Below are 17,752 nucleotides of genomic sequence, written 5' to 3' on the forward strand. Positions count from 1 at the left end.
CTCGTTTAAGACAAGTATTCTTTTTGTTTGTTTTTGAGGCAGAGTTTCATCTTGTTGCCCAGGCTGGAGTGCAATGGTGCGATCTCAGCTCACTGCAACCTCCGCCTCCTGGGTGACTTGCTGGGATTACAGGTGCCGGCCACCACACCCAGCTAATTTTCGTTATTTTTAGTAGAGACGAGGTTTTGCCACGTTGGCCAGGCTGGTCTCAAACCCCTGACCTCAGGTGATTTGCCCGCCTCGGCCTCATGAAGTGCTGGGATTACAGGTGTGAGCCACTGCGCCCAGCCTATGAGTAACAAAACGGAGGCTCAGAGACCAGAGGCTTCAGGTAACATGCCCAAGGTCACATAGCTAGCCAGTGGCCCAGGCGAGGCTCTAACCTGAGCCTCTTTCTAAGACTTACTGAGATCTGCTCTGGGCCTGCTGCGACAGTGGCCAACTTGCAGGAGCTGGGAGGAAGCATGGAGACCCTCCAGTCCCCGCCTGCGCCAGGGCAAGTGTGTGGTTCTCGGGTCCTGCTCTTTCCGATGCTGGGGAGGCAGAACCTCTCAGGGGCACTAAAGCGCGTGGGAGACAGGCCCAGGACAGTTTCTGACTCCTGCTCTACTGCGGGCAGGATCGGGCCGGCGGGGAAGCCAGAGTCACGGCTTGAGAGCTTCAGACTGTGGGATCCTTTTCGTTTCTCTGCTTCCTCACTGTTTCCTCAGACTGGCCTCTTCCTCCTGAGGGTGACACAGCTGCTGCGTCCATCTGTAGCACCAACTCGGGGCCACTCCCCTGCAAATGCAGGTGAAGCTAAGCCCGGGCTGGAGGCCCGGGGGCTGGTGACTGCACCAAAGCCAGGCCAGAACCCCCACCTCCCATGCGGGCCCCTGCTGGGAAGCTTGAAATGCCGGGAAATCTCTCGACGTGTTTCTCATCAGTAGAAAAAAAAAGAATAGGAGGGTTGGGGGCAGCCGGGGGGTGGGGCAATTTCCAGTTCAGAAGAATCCTAAGTTAAGAAACTCTGCTCTCCTTACAGTTAAAACAAACAAACAAAAAGCCTTCATTCAGAAGCCCCACAACTGCAAAGGGAAAGAAAGGAAAGAGAAGACGGAAGGGGGATGCAGGGGAAGGAGGTAGAAAAAGCTACTAAAATTTGCTAATGTTTTGTCCCCTCCGAATGTGTTTTTTCCCGTTCATTTTTCTCCTTGCCAAACTGGTTGGGGCGTGTGTTCTGAGGGAAGCGGGGAACTAATGCATGTTAGAGAGACATACATTGGAATAAGCAGCTCATAAACAGACTTTAACCAAAACTTTCCATTTAAAAGTAAATACACAGAAAACATGTCTCAACTTGGACTACGGTGATTGAGCAACTCAATCTGAGAAGATAAGGATTTTTTTTAATGTGTCTCAATGGTTTATGGAGGCTTTCTCCAGATGATTTAAAAATCAGCAAAAGTTAGGAATTAATGTGGAATCTCTGATGCTTCCCACGCTCTTTCTGCACCTCTCACATCCACGGCAGAGTCTCAGAGATGCTTTGACAAATAATGAAACACGAACCTTATGTAAGAAAAACAAAAGGTTATGAATGTGATCAGAGACTCTGGCCAAGAACATGTGCTTCCACAAAACAAGGACACCAGTTTGGCTCTTCCACGGAGATTTATGCAAAGGGTGGGTGTTATTCTCATTAATTCAGTGGATAAACAATAGGGGGGAGGTCGGGATGATTTGATGGACAGCTTTTGGAAATGATCTTCTGCTTGGCAAAACACTGCCGTGATCATTTTATTCACACGGAAGAAAATGCAAAGAAGTGTCACTAAAACAAGGGAGGTAATTGTAGGGCATGAATCAAAAAGCTGGATGACACAGAACGAAGAGTAACTGAATTAGTCCCATCATGGTCTTGAAATCTGCACTTAATTTCAAGAGAAGAGCCTGACCTCTCATTGCTGGCTAACAAAGCTATGCATCTATTCCCTCATGTTTCATTTCCCCCTCATAAACTACAAACACCATGTTACAGAGGGATAGCCTGCGACTGGCATGGCAGCTCAATAGTCTTAGAAACAACATCTCAAGAGCTGGAAGGGATAACCCAGCAGTTCTCCAGTAAGAGTTAAATCTTGGTTGTCTAGCCTCGACTGGCATCACTGGGGGTAGCTCATTCTACCTTCATCCCCTTCATCTGTCCATCCACCCATCAACTTAAGCATTTGCCCAGCTTCAGTTATGTGTCTGGCACATTGTCAGATGCTGTTCCGTCTTGAGCCCAAATCCTTCTTTCTATAATTCGATCCATCAAGTCCATGATGGTGCGCATGCTGGCATGCTAACCTTCTGAAGGTGCTCTCCCGGGTTACACGTTCCCAGTTCTTCAACAGTAACACATGGATGCCCCTGCCAGCCTGATCACTGTCCTTATCAATCCCCCATTCTATGTTCTTCAAATCTTTTATGAATGATGGGTTCCACTTCCGATCTAATTCTACTGCACCTCTACTTCTTAATCTCCCTCCTTTGTTAATCTAGAACATGGGGAAGTATTTAGTGTGACCAGAACTTAGAGAAGATAAAATGCTGAGATCAAAAATATTCTATGAGACCATCTTAGATGTGCTGGTAGCAGGTTTTTATTTTCTATTATTGACGAAAAGTTTGCCATTTTTACACTTCTACAAGACAAAGTGCCGCCTGTTGTTTCACACTGTACATGGTTGATTTCATGCACTTTTGACAGTTCTTTCATATTTCTAACATGAGGATCAATTTCTCCTCCTCTGGGAAGGCGAGGGGTTTGACAAATATGCAGAACGCAGGTCAGCCCCACTTTGCAGACACTTCCCCCCTAACAATGCCTAAGGTGTGGCTGTGCTCAGGAATCCTTGGCTGGCTATCCTAAGAAGCAAATACTCACACCAAGCAAATCCGCAAAGACTCCAGGCCCCTACTGGGCCCATCAACACTGCAACTTTCTTCTCATGAGGTATTGGAAACACAGAGCTTCTTTGGTATCCATCATCTCAGGAGTTAGGTCAATGGAAATTTATCTGTAGTAGATTTAAAGAACTTCTAACGCTTTGGCTATTAAAATACAAACCAGGGACTGAGGGCACCTCAGGAGGTCAGAAGATAAAAAGGTAACTCAGAGTGGCTCTCTCAGCCATGAGTTTGACTCAGTACCTGAGTAAAGTAGATATAATCAGCCCGGCTACTTAAACATTCGACTTTCAAAGCGAATGTGAAAACAGAATGAAACTGGATGACTGGGCACAACATTCATGAGCTACCCCTGATACAAAGTGCTCAAAGATAACAGGGACTGTTTTCCATTTAAATAAAACAACACAGGATTGACTCAGAATTAAATGTACAATGAACAGCATACTGAAGGCAAAATGCTGAGACCAAAATTATTCTATGAGACCAACTCAGGAAATATAATGGGAGTCAAAAGATAATATAATTTGATATGAAAATAAAATTATAGCCAACTAATGGATTTTTACAGCTCCCACTGTAAATGAGCAGTGTGTTTTTTAAAGAGCGTGCCCTTACAATGTAAGCCTTTCCTATTCTTCATCCGCTCCAATTTTTTAACAAAATGTAATTTATATTTGGAAGTACTATCATTTAGAAAGCGCTGGTATTCAATCCCACATCTATTTTACTGCATTAATTTACCACACTCTTCTACCTGTTTAGCACCATGAAGCTTCATATTGATTTTTTTAAATTTAATATTCTTTTAAAAATTACTCTAAGCAAAAAGGTGCTGTTTAAACATAATCTTTCAAAATGCATAATGCCTCACGCTTTTAAATTAAACTTATCCAAATAAGTGTGTTGAATATGAGGGGCATTTAAAAAACTATTTCAGGTTTCCATCAAATATGTTGCTTTCAAGTAAATATAAGTGTAATACTGAAGCAACTAATCTAAATCCTTGCATTCTTTCTTTATGCTTGACTGAATTAACACTTGCAAGGACACAACAATCTAACAATTAAACTCCTTCAATGGAAGTTAAAACTGATTGCACTGTGGCTTTGCAGTGCTTCTGCCAACTATTAAATGCACAACACTCTGAATAACTAGAATGAAAGATGTCTTATAAATTAAAAAATTATTGGATCCTATCCAAGCAATGAATAAGCTATTCCTTGCTGTGTGCAAATTCAGCATTCTGAGTGGAGGAATTAACACTGTTATGTTAACAAGATTAACATTTAAAGGATATTCTAATCTTCTAATTGTCTAAAAGGATAAGTTCCCTAAATACCTCAGTACCTTCCCTACCTCCTCCCAATGCAATTCCCCCATCTAGTATTCTCAGCCTCACTACGACAGCCGAAGATTATTTACCTGGTGAAGAACAACTGATAACTTTGTTAATCTGAATATACAGTGACCACTCTGTACAATTCCTATACCCTTAGCAGTGTTACTCTATGAAGACATTTAAATTACCAAAAAAAAAAAAAAATCAATAGGGCAGCAGGCAGGATAAAATAGACCTTGCTGAGTCAGCACTAAAATCTGCCATTTTCGTTAAGAACCTCAATATCAGAAAGGCCGAAATCTTTGCCATTAATGTGTGTGGTTTTTTTTCTTCTACTTCTTTTTTTCTTTTTTGCGGCTCATTAAATTCCTCTGAAGAAGCAAAAAGAAACAGAGCTAAAGGAGAAGCTAAAATGTCTGGAATTCATTTTCAAAAAAAAGATGAGAGTAAAAGAAACTTTCTTTTGGTTGTTTGGTTTGTTTTGAGATAGAGTCTCGCTCTATTGCCCAGGGTGGAGTGCGATGGCACAATCTTGGCTCACTGCAACCTCTACCTCCCAGGTTCAAGCAATTCTCCTGCCTCAGCCTCCCAAGTAGCTGGGATTATAGGCGCCTGCCACCACACCCAGCTAATTTTTGTATTTTTTGGTAGAGACGGGGTTTCACCATGTTGGCCAGGCTGGTCTTGAACTGCTGACCTCAAGTGACCCACCCACCTTGGACTCCCAAAGTGTGGGATTACAGGCATGAGCCGACACACCGAGCCAAGGAACTTTCTTGAAATATTCTAACTCTGCAAACTTTATAGTCATCCAAAAAATAAATCTTTAGACCTAGACCAACAAATGAAAGTCTTGTGAATTTTTCTAACTCTGTACATGTTAAGCCACAATACTTTACATGAAATACAGAATTACGATGTCATTATTTTTACATTGAAAATTTTAAAGCAAGAAAAAAAGGAAAGCTCATTGAAGAATAAAAAACTCTCTCAATCAGTTTCTGACCATCTAACACCCAATCATGGCCGATCCATCACGGAGGCCAAAGGCACATACGATGCTGGGATTTCTTTGGAATTGCCAAGGAAACACAAAACAACACTGGCTCTGAAAACCGATCATCCAGGAAACTCTCCATAAACCATACTGTTTGATTAAATGCAAAACCTGTTCTCCAACCATGGTGAGAGAGGATTAAAACGTTTTTCTGGAAACTGACTTTGGATTGGTGCCTATAGCAGAGAAGGTATTACATAAGACCCATATATATGTCACTCTCTAAAAACAATCTGTTGTCATAAACATTATTATGGGGAGAGCCACTGTTTATAGGGTGTGAATGTAGTGATATAAAGTTTAAATACCTCCATTATAAGTACCAAAATCACAAAGTCAAGGTCACCCATTGGGGAACTGTCTTTTCATTTAACTATCAGACATTGAGAAAGGTTAGAAAAATAGAAATTTCCTAAAAAGTTGGTGGGAATGTGGATTAGAACCAAGTGTAAAATCAGAAGGCAATTTGGCAGTGTCTATTGGAAGCACTAAAATATGCATATTCTTTAATGAGAAATGACATATCTAGGAAGGAGGGGCACAGGCAACATAAAGATTAAAACAGCTCAATGGACTTTCCCGAAGAGGTGCGGGCAAGCAACCGAAATACACCACCCCTCCTTCCACTTTCCAGGTCTAGATTCTGAAGGCCACACGCCAGAGTCTCCTTGGCAAAGGTGTAGATTCCCCAAGCAAGCTGGCGTGGCTCGTTTGTACCTGAGTAGCCCGAGCTCAGCCACGGGTACTCTACTAAGCCCAGTGGAGTGTCATTTCACAAAACTACCGTTCCAAGAACTGTGGCATCCAAACTACAAAGAGACCCCTCGTGTGGCTCAGCGGATCTTCCACAGAATGAGGCAAAAGCAAGAGCCCTTCACAACCTGCTCTTCACTGAAGTAGGTCAGGCGACTCTCAGTGATGCAGTGATTTTACTTTTCATTCCACCAAAAACGATTTGGATATTTAAAATTGATCAATGAGTCTGCATTTTGGAGACCACTTTTTTTTAAAAAAATACCAACAGAAAAGTTACATAGACAGCACAGAAAGCTCCTGTATACCCCTCACTTAGTTTTCCCTAATGTTAACACCATATATTACTAACAAGACATTTGTCACAACACTGGTATACTACTATTTTTTTTATTTCAATAGTTTTTGGGGTACAGATGGTTTTGGGTTACATAGATAAATTATTTAGTGGTGATTTCTGAGATTTTAGTGCACCTGTCACCCCGTAGTCTTTTATCCGTCGTCCCCCTGCCGACCTAACCCCCACCCCCCCGAGTCCCCAAAATCCATTATATCATTCTCATGCCTTTGCTTCCTCACAGTTTAGCTACCACTTATAAGTGAGAACATATGATATTTGGTTTACCATTCCTGAGTTATTTCACTTAGAATAACGGCCTCCAGGCCAGGCACAGTGGCTTACGCCTGTAATCCCAGCACTTTGGGTGGCTGAGGCAGGTGGATCACAAGGTCAGGAGTTCAAGACCAGCCTGGCCAAGATGGTGAAACCCTGTCTCTACTAAAAACTACAAAAGTTAGCCAGGCATTATGGTTGGCAGCTATAATCCCAGCTACTCGGGAGGCTGAGGCAGGAGAATCGCCTGAATGTGGGCGGCAGAGGTTGCAGTGAGCCAAGATTGCCGCACTGCACTCCAGCCTGGCAACAGAGTGAGGCTCCATCTCAAAAAATAAAATAAAAGAAAATAAAAGAATAATGGCCTCCAGCTCCATTTAAGCTGCTGCAAAAGACATTATTTTGTACCTTTTTATGGCTGAGTAGTATTCCATGGTGTATATATATATATACCACATTTTCCTTATCCACTCGTAGGTTGGGCACTTAGGTTGGTTCCATATCTTTGCAGCAGCGAACTGTGCTGCTATAAACATGCAGCATACTACTATTACTATTAACTAAACTGCACAGTTAATTCACATTTTGCAAATTGTCCCCGCATGTCCTTTTTCTGTTCCAGGATCCCATCCAGGACATCACAGGACACATTTGTTCATCATGTCTTCTTAGCCTCCTCTGGTCTGTAACAGATTCTCAGACTTTCCCTGTTTCTGGTGACCTTGGGGCTTTGAGGAGTGAGGACCGGGTTATTTTTGTAGACTGTCCCTGCTGAAGGACAAAATCATTGTTTGATGTTTTTCCCATGACTAGACTGGGGTTATGTGTTGGGGGAGAAAGACCACAAAGCTGAAGTGCCAAATTTATGACGTCCTACGAGAGGTACCTGGTATCAACATCACATCACTGAGGATGGTATTTTCATCACCTGTGACACAGCGTTCACCAGGTTTGTCCATTCCAAACGCCCTTTTCCAGGCTCTCATCTTTAGAAGCAGGTCATTAAGTGCAGCCATTCAGGGAGTGGAGAGTTCTGTCCCACCTCTTTCAGTGGAGAAAGAGCTACATCAAGCATTTGGAACTCTCTATATGGGAAATGTATCTCTTCTCTTGTTTGTTTGTTTATTCAATCATTTATTTCTATCAGTCTGGACTCATAGGTATTTATATTTCCAGTTATTATCCAACATTATGTTATTTATTTTGCTGCTCACCACTGTCCCAGCTTTGGCAACTGGGAGCAACTTCAGGAGAATCCCTTTGACACCCCTGCCCCCACCCCCATCATTTTGTTCTATAAATATTTCCTTACTTACTGCTTCTCCATATTTTTATCAGCAAAATGTCTCACTTAAGAAAAGGGTTGTTATGAGGTGGTTTATGCCTCCCCAAAATTCATACATTGAAGATTTAGCCCCCAATACATCTGAACGTGACCTTATTTGGGAACAGGGCCATTGAAAATGTAATCAGTTAAATACGATGAATCGTTACGGGAGAAAGATGGGCCCCTAAGCCAATATGACCAGTGTGTCCTTACAAGGAGGGAAAATCTGGACATAGACACCACACAAGAAAACGAACGCCAAGTGAAGGTGAAGGCAGAAATCAGAGTGATGTTTCTACAGGCCAAGGAAGGCCAAGAGCATTCCAGCAAAATGCCAGTAAAGCACCAGAAGCTAGGAGAGAGGGGCGGAACAGATGCTCCTTCACAGCCCACGGATGGAACCAACCCTGCCGACACATTGGTCTTGAACTTCCAGCCTCCAGAACCGAGAGACAGTGCGAGAGACAGTGCGTTTCTGTTGTTTAAGTCACTTGGTTTGAAGTACTTCACACTGAGCTCTGCACTTCAATTAAAAACAATTCACAAACTTGGTATCAACAAAGCAGGTGTGGAAGAACATCCTAATATACATTCAAAAGGGCACTTTAGAAAACAAGAGGTATGGCCCGGCACAGTGGTTCACACCTGTAATCCCAGCACTTTGGGAGGCCGAGGTGGGTGGATCACAAGTTCAAGAGATTGAGACCAGCCTGGCCAACAAAGTGAAACTCTGTCTCTACTAAAAATACAAAAATTAGTCGGGTATGGTGGTGTGTGTCTGTAGTCCCAGCTACTCAGGAGGCTGAGGCAAGAGAATCCCCTGAACCCAGGAGGCAGAGGTTTCAGTGAGCCAAGATCATGCCACTGCACTCCAGCCTGGCAACAGAGCGAGACTCTGTTTCAAAAAGAAAAAAAGGATGGTTGCATCGGTACTGAATACGTCTCAAAAAAAAAAAAAGAAAACAGAGGCACGGGTCTACACATCTCAATATTTAGCATGGTACTTGTATGTGAGCAAGGTCTGGGCAGTACTTTCAAATGCCTCACTTTTCCCGCAGCATTTCCAGCCACCTGCAGCTCAGTTCAGAGTGACATTTGCCAAGCACACCTGCAAGTCCTAGCAATAACCGCCCATTTAGTATAATCACCATCTTCTTCAGCATGTTAAGTGCCAGCCCCGTGAAAGCCAAGCACTTCCCAGGTGCCCCTCACAGCGATCCAGCAAGGGGCTGACAGGTGATTCCCCGCATCACAGTGGACCCAGCCAGAGCACGTCAATTCGGCATTTTTGGGTCCCTGTTTAATGACTCGCTTTGTTTCACTTCCATCTTCTCTAGGTCATGTCAACAAGTGGCCTGATGGCTTAGAATTGAGCCAAATGCCACATCACTGTAAGACACCGAAATATTGTACAATTACCCGGTGTTCAGTGGCTTCAGTGCAATTTCACACACTAGAGGATCCTGAAGCAAACTCTCAGCTTTCAGATGAAGGGATGACAGTCCCCAGGAAAGAGAAAGTGACTTGTTCTCCCGGACTTAAGGCATGGAAGAGGCAGACTAGAATCTCATCTGTCATCTCCCTCCACAGCCAGTGACCTCTGTGGAGAGGAAATCTAAGCACCGCATGGGCAGAGGCAGAAACTCTTTTTTTTTTTTTCCCTCAGTCAACTGGGGAGAAAGGCTGGAGGTGACAGAGCGGGGTCTGAAATATTCCTTTGGAAATGATTTTCATTACAAAAGCTCTGGTTCGTCTGCATTTTTATGTCTATATTAAAAATCAGATGAAGTCATTAAGCTAAGGCCAGCTCAGAATGCCTCTCGCCTGAATATGCATTCGTGTTCCAACCCCCAGAGCTCCTCTATAATCCTTCAAATTATTAAATAATTACTGTGTTTCCCTCGGGGTCACATTTGGCAACAAAATACTGGTCTAAATGAACCAACACATGACCCAGGGAGTAACACTTACGTTCTTAACTTCCTAGAAGCAAAGGGAGATGAAATACTTCTGAGGTGCAAACTGGAAAAGCCAGAGAAGGGTATTCCATGCAGCTTGGAGGGTGCGGGGAGTAGAATGACAAAGAAACATGAGAATCTGGGAAATAGTTCAATAATTAGTGTCATGTCCTCCTTCACCAACCTTGTACGTCGGCAATTCTCCACTCCAATCCTGGTTCTCTTCCATTTGGGGAGTGACTATGGCCACAAGGAGAAAACCAAGCATATGGCTCTGTCCTTCTGGACATGTCTACGATGTTGGCTGGGCTGCTTTAGAAAATCCCATTTTCTCTCCTACAGCTATATGACCTCAAGTTGTCATTTCGAATAAAGTATGCTTCCACTGATTTTTATGAACACAGACAAAAGCTGCTACAACCTTCCCCCCCCACACCAAACCTTTCAAACCAACTGTAGTTGCTATGTAGGGTTATTTGTTTCTAAGGCAACAGCGTATATCTAAGTACTAATGGCCTGTCCTTTTGCCAGGCAACAAACAGCCTTGTGATGCAACTGCACCTGTCTCGGCTACGCGTTACTATGGAGACGCTCCAGTTGCTATGGGTACCATCACGCTAATCGCCTAGCAAAGGCAGACATACAGCAGTCTTCTCAGAGAGCCCAGCTGTTCCTCCCTGTCTCTTGCTGAAGACTGATTGTCTAGGGCCTGTGATGGAATGCTTCTCAACTGAGATGCACAAGAACTTCATTAATGCTATTTCAGAAGATCACTTTGTGCTCCCTCCTGCAGAACAAACAGCAGACTAGGAAAAGAATCTGCAAAGAAGTGGACTGTAAAATTCCTGAAGTCTATGACATCATGCCATCCCTAATTAACCTCAACTTTCTGTCCAAGGATAATTCCTCTTAACTAGGTGGTTACAATAGAAACATTTCTATACATTTTAAAACATTTTTTGTAGAGTTGAGGAATGCATTTCAAACTCAAGCATTATGTATTGATAAAAATCGATCTTAAAAATTTGGTTCTGATTATTTGGCTCTCTTTTGGAATCTAACATTAAGACACTTTTTTAAAAAAGTGATAGGCTGCTTACCCTCCCTTCCAATTATATATTTGTAAAAATGGTACCCATGACCTTACTGTCTCAAACAAACGGGCATGTGAGAGGATGAAATGTCTCTATTGTTTCCACTGTTCTCCTTGAAGAAGCAAAGACCAAGTAACCACAACAAATGGTCACCTGGGAGCACCGTCTACATGGAGACTGAGAAAGACAACAACGGGGACAAATGAGTGAGCCTCCACTGATCGTCTGCAGAGACCAGCCAGATGAGGGGACGATGGAGTCGCCCGCTTGACTCGTTCCTGTACTTTTATCCCAACAAAACGTGACAAACACCAGGATGTGAAAGCCACAACTTTTCTTTGTAAATGTTTCTACCCAGGAAGACATGATTTCACCCACTATGAAGCCTTCTGGAAGCACATTCCTCTGAAGCTGCAGCAGCGGTAAGGTCTGTAGGAAATACAACAATGGATGTGCCTCCTAATAATACTTAATTTCTTTCTCATTTACCTGCAGTTATTTTTAAAATCTCATACGGCCTATTAATTTCCACGCAGGTCTCTGCCAAAATAATGCCATTTCAGTAGACCAAAAAAAGAAGTCTGAATTGCTTACCTTTGATATGCCTGAGGACAGGTGGGAGGTGTATTGAACACGTGTGGGTGTGGGTGATAAGGTGTCTTTTTCAAAGCCTGAATTAGATTTTGTCTATACTCTGGGTCTATGCACCACAACGACCCTTTCCCAATACTCTGCAAAGAAAATTAAAATACAAAGGCATTAATACAGAATTATTAAGTACTTTGCAATAAGTAGATGTATAGCTATTACCACTTATTTATTTTAAAATTTTTCTCATTTGTTGACTGTTTGCCAGCCTTAAATATTATACTGACAATAGAACTCCATAAAATGCACTTCAATCTTACTTGTATTATGTTTGATAGGCAAAATGAAGATATTATTACCAGATTATGGTGATACAACAATATCACAATTTTCATATCCAAACTACCAAAAAAAGGAGCACCTCATTTTTCAGTGTCAACGTTGAAGAACATGTGCATTCTCTTCTAAAAATGAGTTTAACTGTGTCAGATTTCTAATGTTTGGGGAAGGGGAAAAAAAAAAAAAAGAGGGCCGAGACACCCCCAAAAGTCCATCTCTGCTCTAAAAATTTAGTTATGTTTTAAAACCATATGACATCAGGACCATTTTATAACAACAGAAAAGTAATCTCCTTGTTTTTTTCCAACTTACTCACAAAAGAATGACATTTACTCTTGGAATGGGATTCTGTAATTACCTTCCCTAAGAAACAAAAGAACTCAGGCAGCAATGGTAAAGCCCAACTCAGAATCCACTATTTATTTTTTGGATTCCTCAGTTCCCAGCAATCGACTCCAGCCGTTAAGAGTTGAATCTTTAGAAGTCAAACTTTAAAATGCAAATTTTCTAAAACTGTTCTGTGTAGAGCGGGAGGCTTCCTGTGAGGCCCACTTCCTGTGAGGCGTTTGGTCTATGGACAGCCTATTTTTAAAAATGTAAGTCCTTCCTTTGAGGCCCCCCTGGAACTGGCAGCAGGCCCACAGGCAGTCGCTCCTCTGGCTGCACACTTTCAAGTGACCGAATGTACCCAAACTGTTTGATAAGGTCATTTGTAAATATTTACTGATTTGCAGAGAAAAGAAGTTAAATTACATAAACCCGTGCCCACCTCCTGCTTTCAGCCAACAGTAAGATTGATGTTGTCCTCCAACATTTAGAAAGCAAACAAGGAGCTGTTTAACTAACATGGGGGAAGGGGACAACCCAAAAAAATCCCACTGAAGGAGCTGTAAAAACAAGTTACTCCTAAAATCTTTTTTAAAGTTTTAAAAAATCTGTGTTTCAGTCATCAGTTCACCCAAGTAGTTTCCTTACAAACATTACTCACAGAGCCCATTAAAATACTTTATTATCAACAACATCAGCAAGCTGTGCAACTGGAATTAACTCTTTCTGGTGCAATGAGAATAGGGGAATTGCTCAAAGCCACAGCTGGGGCTGGAACCTCTGACCACCCTAGTCAGCCACCCCCACGTGCAGGCCTGACCCCAGACACAGGTCAGAGTCTGGCTGGACACTCTACGCTCAAACATCAGTGTTCTCAGTTTAACTAACCGGATGTTTAAAGACCTGAAAGATTTCAACTTTGGAAAATTCAACATTCCTATGTGTTTTTTCCTTTCACGCACACATTCTCAACCCCAGAATAGTTCAGGGGGAGCAGTGAGACTTTCCAAGTAAATCAGGCGGGTCACTCAAGAATCTGCCCTGGAACCTTCATTCTTTCCTTTGGGAAAGAGTTGTGCAGAAGAAAGCCAAAAGCTAAGAAGCGGAGAGGTTTCGGGGGAAAGAGAGGAGACAGGTAACTACCAAATTTGGATAAGAGAAAACAAGCCACCAAATCCTGTCAACAGTAGGGGTCTGGCGTGATTCCATCAAACGCTCCCAGTGGAGCCCTGGGCCAGCGGGACCTGCCTTTCTGATCTCTTGCACCCAAGGCTCCAAACCAGCAATAGCTACACTGAGGGCCATGGCTGACATGTGACCCAAACATTTCTGCAATGATACTGTCTCAATTCTGGGAACCCAATGGCTTTTGTTCTCATCATGGTGGCTTTCAGGGTGGGACCATTTAATCTTACGCTAAAAAAAAAATATGACAAAGAAATGAAGGACAACCAGTTGGCCCTCTCAGGGAAATAACCATAAGCCAACAATGTGGTTTCTCCTAATCCTAACCTAAGTGTCTTGTTTACTGTACCCTTGTATACCCATATTAATGTATGCTGCCATTTAAAAGTAAGGCAGATTGAACCCAGCAGCCAGAGGCTGCAGCGAGTGGAGACTGCGCCATTTGCACTCCAGCTAGGGCAACAACACTGAAACGCCATCTCAAAACACATAAATAAATAAAAATAAAAACATAAGTTAAGCAGAATAAACCCCCAGGACTGTGCAGGACATTCACAAGGTAATTGATCCAGACGCAGAGAGGCAGGCTGAAGAATAGTAAGAACAGGTGGTCCGGAGCCACACAGACGTTTCCTGAGTGGCCCTGCACAAATCACAGCGCCATGGGAAGTCTTGGCTTCCTCACTTAAAACAGTGACCAACTTAGAGATAGTTAGGAGGTTCAGAGATGGCATAGTATAAAACACCTTGAGTTGCAGCCCTACCTACAGGTACTCAATAAATGGCAGACAGCATCATGAAAATCTCCTTTTGGACACAAGAAAGAGAATGAAACTGGCTGTACAATGTCTTTCATTGAACCAAATCTGATTGATTTTCATCTCCAACAGCAGCAGTGGGAAGGGCCTCCAGCAAACAGATGGGGTGAGTGAAGATAAAATGATTATCTATTCGAATGCACTGGTGGTCCTGGCTCAACAAATTCACTGGGAAGAGGTTTTCAACATTCTCAACTCCCCTTCTATTTTCATCACTCCCTACATCTGCTTTCTATGAACCCCACACTCCACACTCACTACTGGGACTTCTACCTTGCTCAGGAAGCTACTGTCACCGATTCATGACTACCTGGCTGCTAAAAGTCTTTTGCCCAGGTCTCTGCACTGTCAACATCAAGCTGAGGTTTCATTCCAAAGTTGGTCAGTTCATTATGACCATCTCCCAACTTTTTTTTTGTTTTTGTTTTTTTTTGAGACAGTCTTGTTCTGTCACCCAGGATGGAGTGCAGTGATGTGATCTGGGCTCACTGCAACCTCCGCCTCCCAGGTTCAAGGGATTCTCGTGCCTCAGCCTACCGAGTAGCTGGTATTACAGGCGTGTGTCACCATGCCTGGCTAACTGTTTCTTTTTTAAGTAGAGATGGGGGTTTCACCACATTGGCCAGGCTGGTCTTGAACTCCTGGCCTCAAAGGATCCGACCGCCTCAGCCTCCCAAAGTGCTGTGATTATAGGCATGAGCCACCACACCAGGCATCTCCCAATATTAACTGAAGAAATTTTCTCAGGCTTGGATCATAAGGTTCCTACCCTGATCTATTTGGCATTTTACAATAAGAAAGGTCTGAAATTGCTGATAGTTTTTTACAATCTAGACACTAATTTCAACATATCTCATACTTAGCAATGCTGGCATTCCAAAGAGGGAAACAAACAAACAAAAGACATCTTAAGGACACACCCACGGGAGGGCCACCAGCAACCACAGCACAGTATCAGGCTGCTCTTGGAAGGCCCACGAGAGAGGCTGGCACCACGTCTCATTTTCAAGCATTTTCATGTAACAGTTTGAAATAGTAAAATGGTTTACTTGAAAACTTTAAAAATGGAAATATGCGAAGGATAGAATGCTTAAGTTTCTTAGGCCAGAAAAAATTACATTTAATGTTCCTAATAGGAGAGAGAAGGTTATAACTTGATTATACTTGTGTAGTAAGTTTGAGAGTTGGAGCTTTCTTAGAAAAATATCTGCATCTTATCTGAAGACAAGACTATAGAGTGCTTTTTTTTTTTTGAGATGGAGTTTTCGCTCTTGTTGCCCAGGCTGGAGCGCACTGGCACAATCTTGGCTCACTGCAACCTCCGCCTCCCGGGTTCAAGCCTCTCATGCCTCAGCCTCCTGAGTAGCTGGGATTACAGACACTCGCCACCACGCCCAGCTAATTTTTGTACTTTTAGTAAAGACAGGGTTTCTCCATGTCGGCCACGCTGGCCTTGAACTCTGACCTGAAGTGATCCGCCCACCTTGGCCTCCCCAAAGTGCTGGGATTACAGGCGTGAGCCACTGCGCCCGGCGTGGAATGCTTTTTATAAAAAAAAAAAAAAAAGAAATAGGCCAGGCGTGGTGGCTCACGCCTGTAATCCCAGAACTTAGGGAGGCCGAGGTGGGTAGATCACCTGAGGTCAGGAGTTTGAAACCAGCCTGACTAACATGGTGAAACCCCATCTCTACTAAAAATACCATAATTAGCTGGGCTTTGTGGCAGGTGCCTGTAATCTCAGTTACTCTGGAGGCTGAGGCAGGATAATCTCTTGAACCCGGGAGGCAGAGGTTGCAGTGAGCTGAGATCGCGCCATTGCACTCCAGCCTGGGCGACAGAGCGAGACTCCGTCTCAAAAAAAATAAAAATAACTGTGAGGGCCATGCACCATTAAGTGTTAAGGAATTCAAAGTAATAAGGGAAGAATATTCATTTATAGAAAAGTATGTATGTGTTTGTATTCACACACCCACATTTTTGTGTGCATATACATATATACACTAATCCCCAGAAAAAAAACTAATGAGAAAAGTTACGTGGAAAAATGAGTAAAAAAAATTATGGATAAGCACAAGTTTATTTTAAAATTAAAAATCACCTGGGGAATAAAAATCAACTCCCTGTTAGAAATTTAAAAAAAAAAAAATCAAAAGTACAAAAAAAAAAGCAAACAAGAGCCCATATTGTAGGAAGAAATGGTTAGCAAAAAATGTTAAAAAAAAAAAAAAAAAGTAATTAAATCTTTGTTTTTTTTTTTGAAATGGAGTCTCACTCTGTTGTGTCCAGGCTGGAGTGCAGTGGCACAATCTCAGCTCACTGCAACCTCCGCCTCCCGGGTTCAAGCAATTCTCCGGCCTCAGTCTCCCAAGAGGCTGGGATTACAGGTGCCCACTACTACGCCCAGCTATTTTATTTATTTATTTATTTTTAGTAGAGACGGGGTTTCACCACATTGGCCAGGGTGGTCTCGAACTCCTGTCCTCAGGTGATCCGCCTGCCTTCGCCTCCCAAAGTGCTGTGAATACAAGCATGAGCCACTACGCCCAGCCTATATTTTAAACATTGTTATGCAAACTGTGGGCCAGATACATTCATGGGTCATGAAATGAATGGAATGGATCATAAGCACCACTATTTTAATGGAACAGAATGTAACAAACTAGAAGCAAATAGAATGGACTACAATATATCTGCAGTAACAAATAGTGAAATTTGTATTTGCACAGTTGTGTATATACATGTTTACTGATCACCAAGTAACACACTTCCTATTGGGAAGCTGGGTCAACAAAGTTTGGTAACCACTGATCTAGGACGGTAGTGTCTGGTTGTGTCTTTTCCCCCTTCTCACCACTTGTGAGGAAGAAAGTCCCGTCAGCAACAGTGGGGGACTTACACACGGCTCTGGGGCAGTGCCTGAGGAACGGGAATAAGGAGGCGGGCCCCATGTCAAAGGGGAGCAGGCGCTACCTCTGCCCAGGCTGTCCTGCCCTGGCCAGGGCAGGGTAGCCTGTAACAATTTTAGTTTGTCCAGAACGTTCAGGTATGAAAAGAAACAAACAAAAAAGACAAAAGGACCAAAAAAAAAAAAAAAAAAAGTATGATTTTAGACTTTAAAATTAAAACAGGCTTACGCCTGTAATCCCAGCACTTTGGGAGGTCGAGGTGGACAGATCACCTGAGGTCCGGAGTTCAAGACCAGCCTGGCTAACATGGTGAAACCCCATCTCTGCAAAAATACAAAAATTAGCCTGGCATGATGGAGGGTGCCTGTAATCCCAGCTACTTGGGAGGCTGAGGCAGGAGAATCACTGGAACCCTGGAGGCAGAGCTTGTAGTAAGCCGAAATCGCACCATTGCACTCCAGCCTGGGTGGCAGAGTGAGACTCCATCTCAAAAAATAATAATAATAATAAT

General features: G+C 43.0%; 1 protein-coding gene and 1 long non-coding RNA gene across 4 annotated transcripts in view; one reads left to right on the forward strand and one right to left on the reverse strand.

Annotated features, from left to right (window-relative positions):
• The window catches only part of FOXN3 (forkhead box N3), a 520,915-nt gene that overhangs the window by 199,086 nt on the left and 304,077 nt on the right, over positions 1-17,752 (reverse strand). For all 3 annotated transcript variants that reach the window (XM_011974305.1, XM_011974304.1, XM_011974303.1), the window contains one exon: positions 11,673-11,809. In XM_011974305.1, the coding sequence (XP_011829695.1) occupies positions 11,673-11,809 (137 nt within the window). The remainder of the gene's footprint in view (positions 1-11,672; positions 11,810-17,752) is intronic.
• LOC105535282 overlaps positions 11,271-17,752 on the forward strand; it is a 14,455-nt gene continuing 7,973 nt past the window's right edge. The window contains exon 1 of the long non-coding RNA XR_001005405.1: positions 11,271-11,500. This is a non-coding gene — a long non-coding RNA (uncharacterized LOC105535282). The remainder of the gene's footprint in view (positions 11,501-17,752) is intronic.

This window comes from Mandrillus leucophaeus, unplaced genomic scaffold (assembly GCF_000951045.1).
Source record: "Mandrillus leucophaeus isolate KB7577 unplaced genomic scaffold, Mleu.le_1.0 Scaffold144, whole genome shotgun sequence".
Lineage (NCBI taxonomy): Eukaryota > Metazoa > Chordata > Mammalia > Primates > Cercopithecidae > Mandrillus > Mandrillus leucophaeus.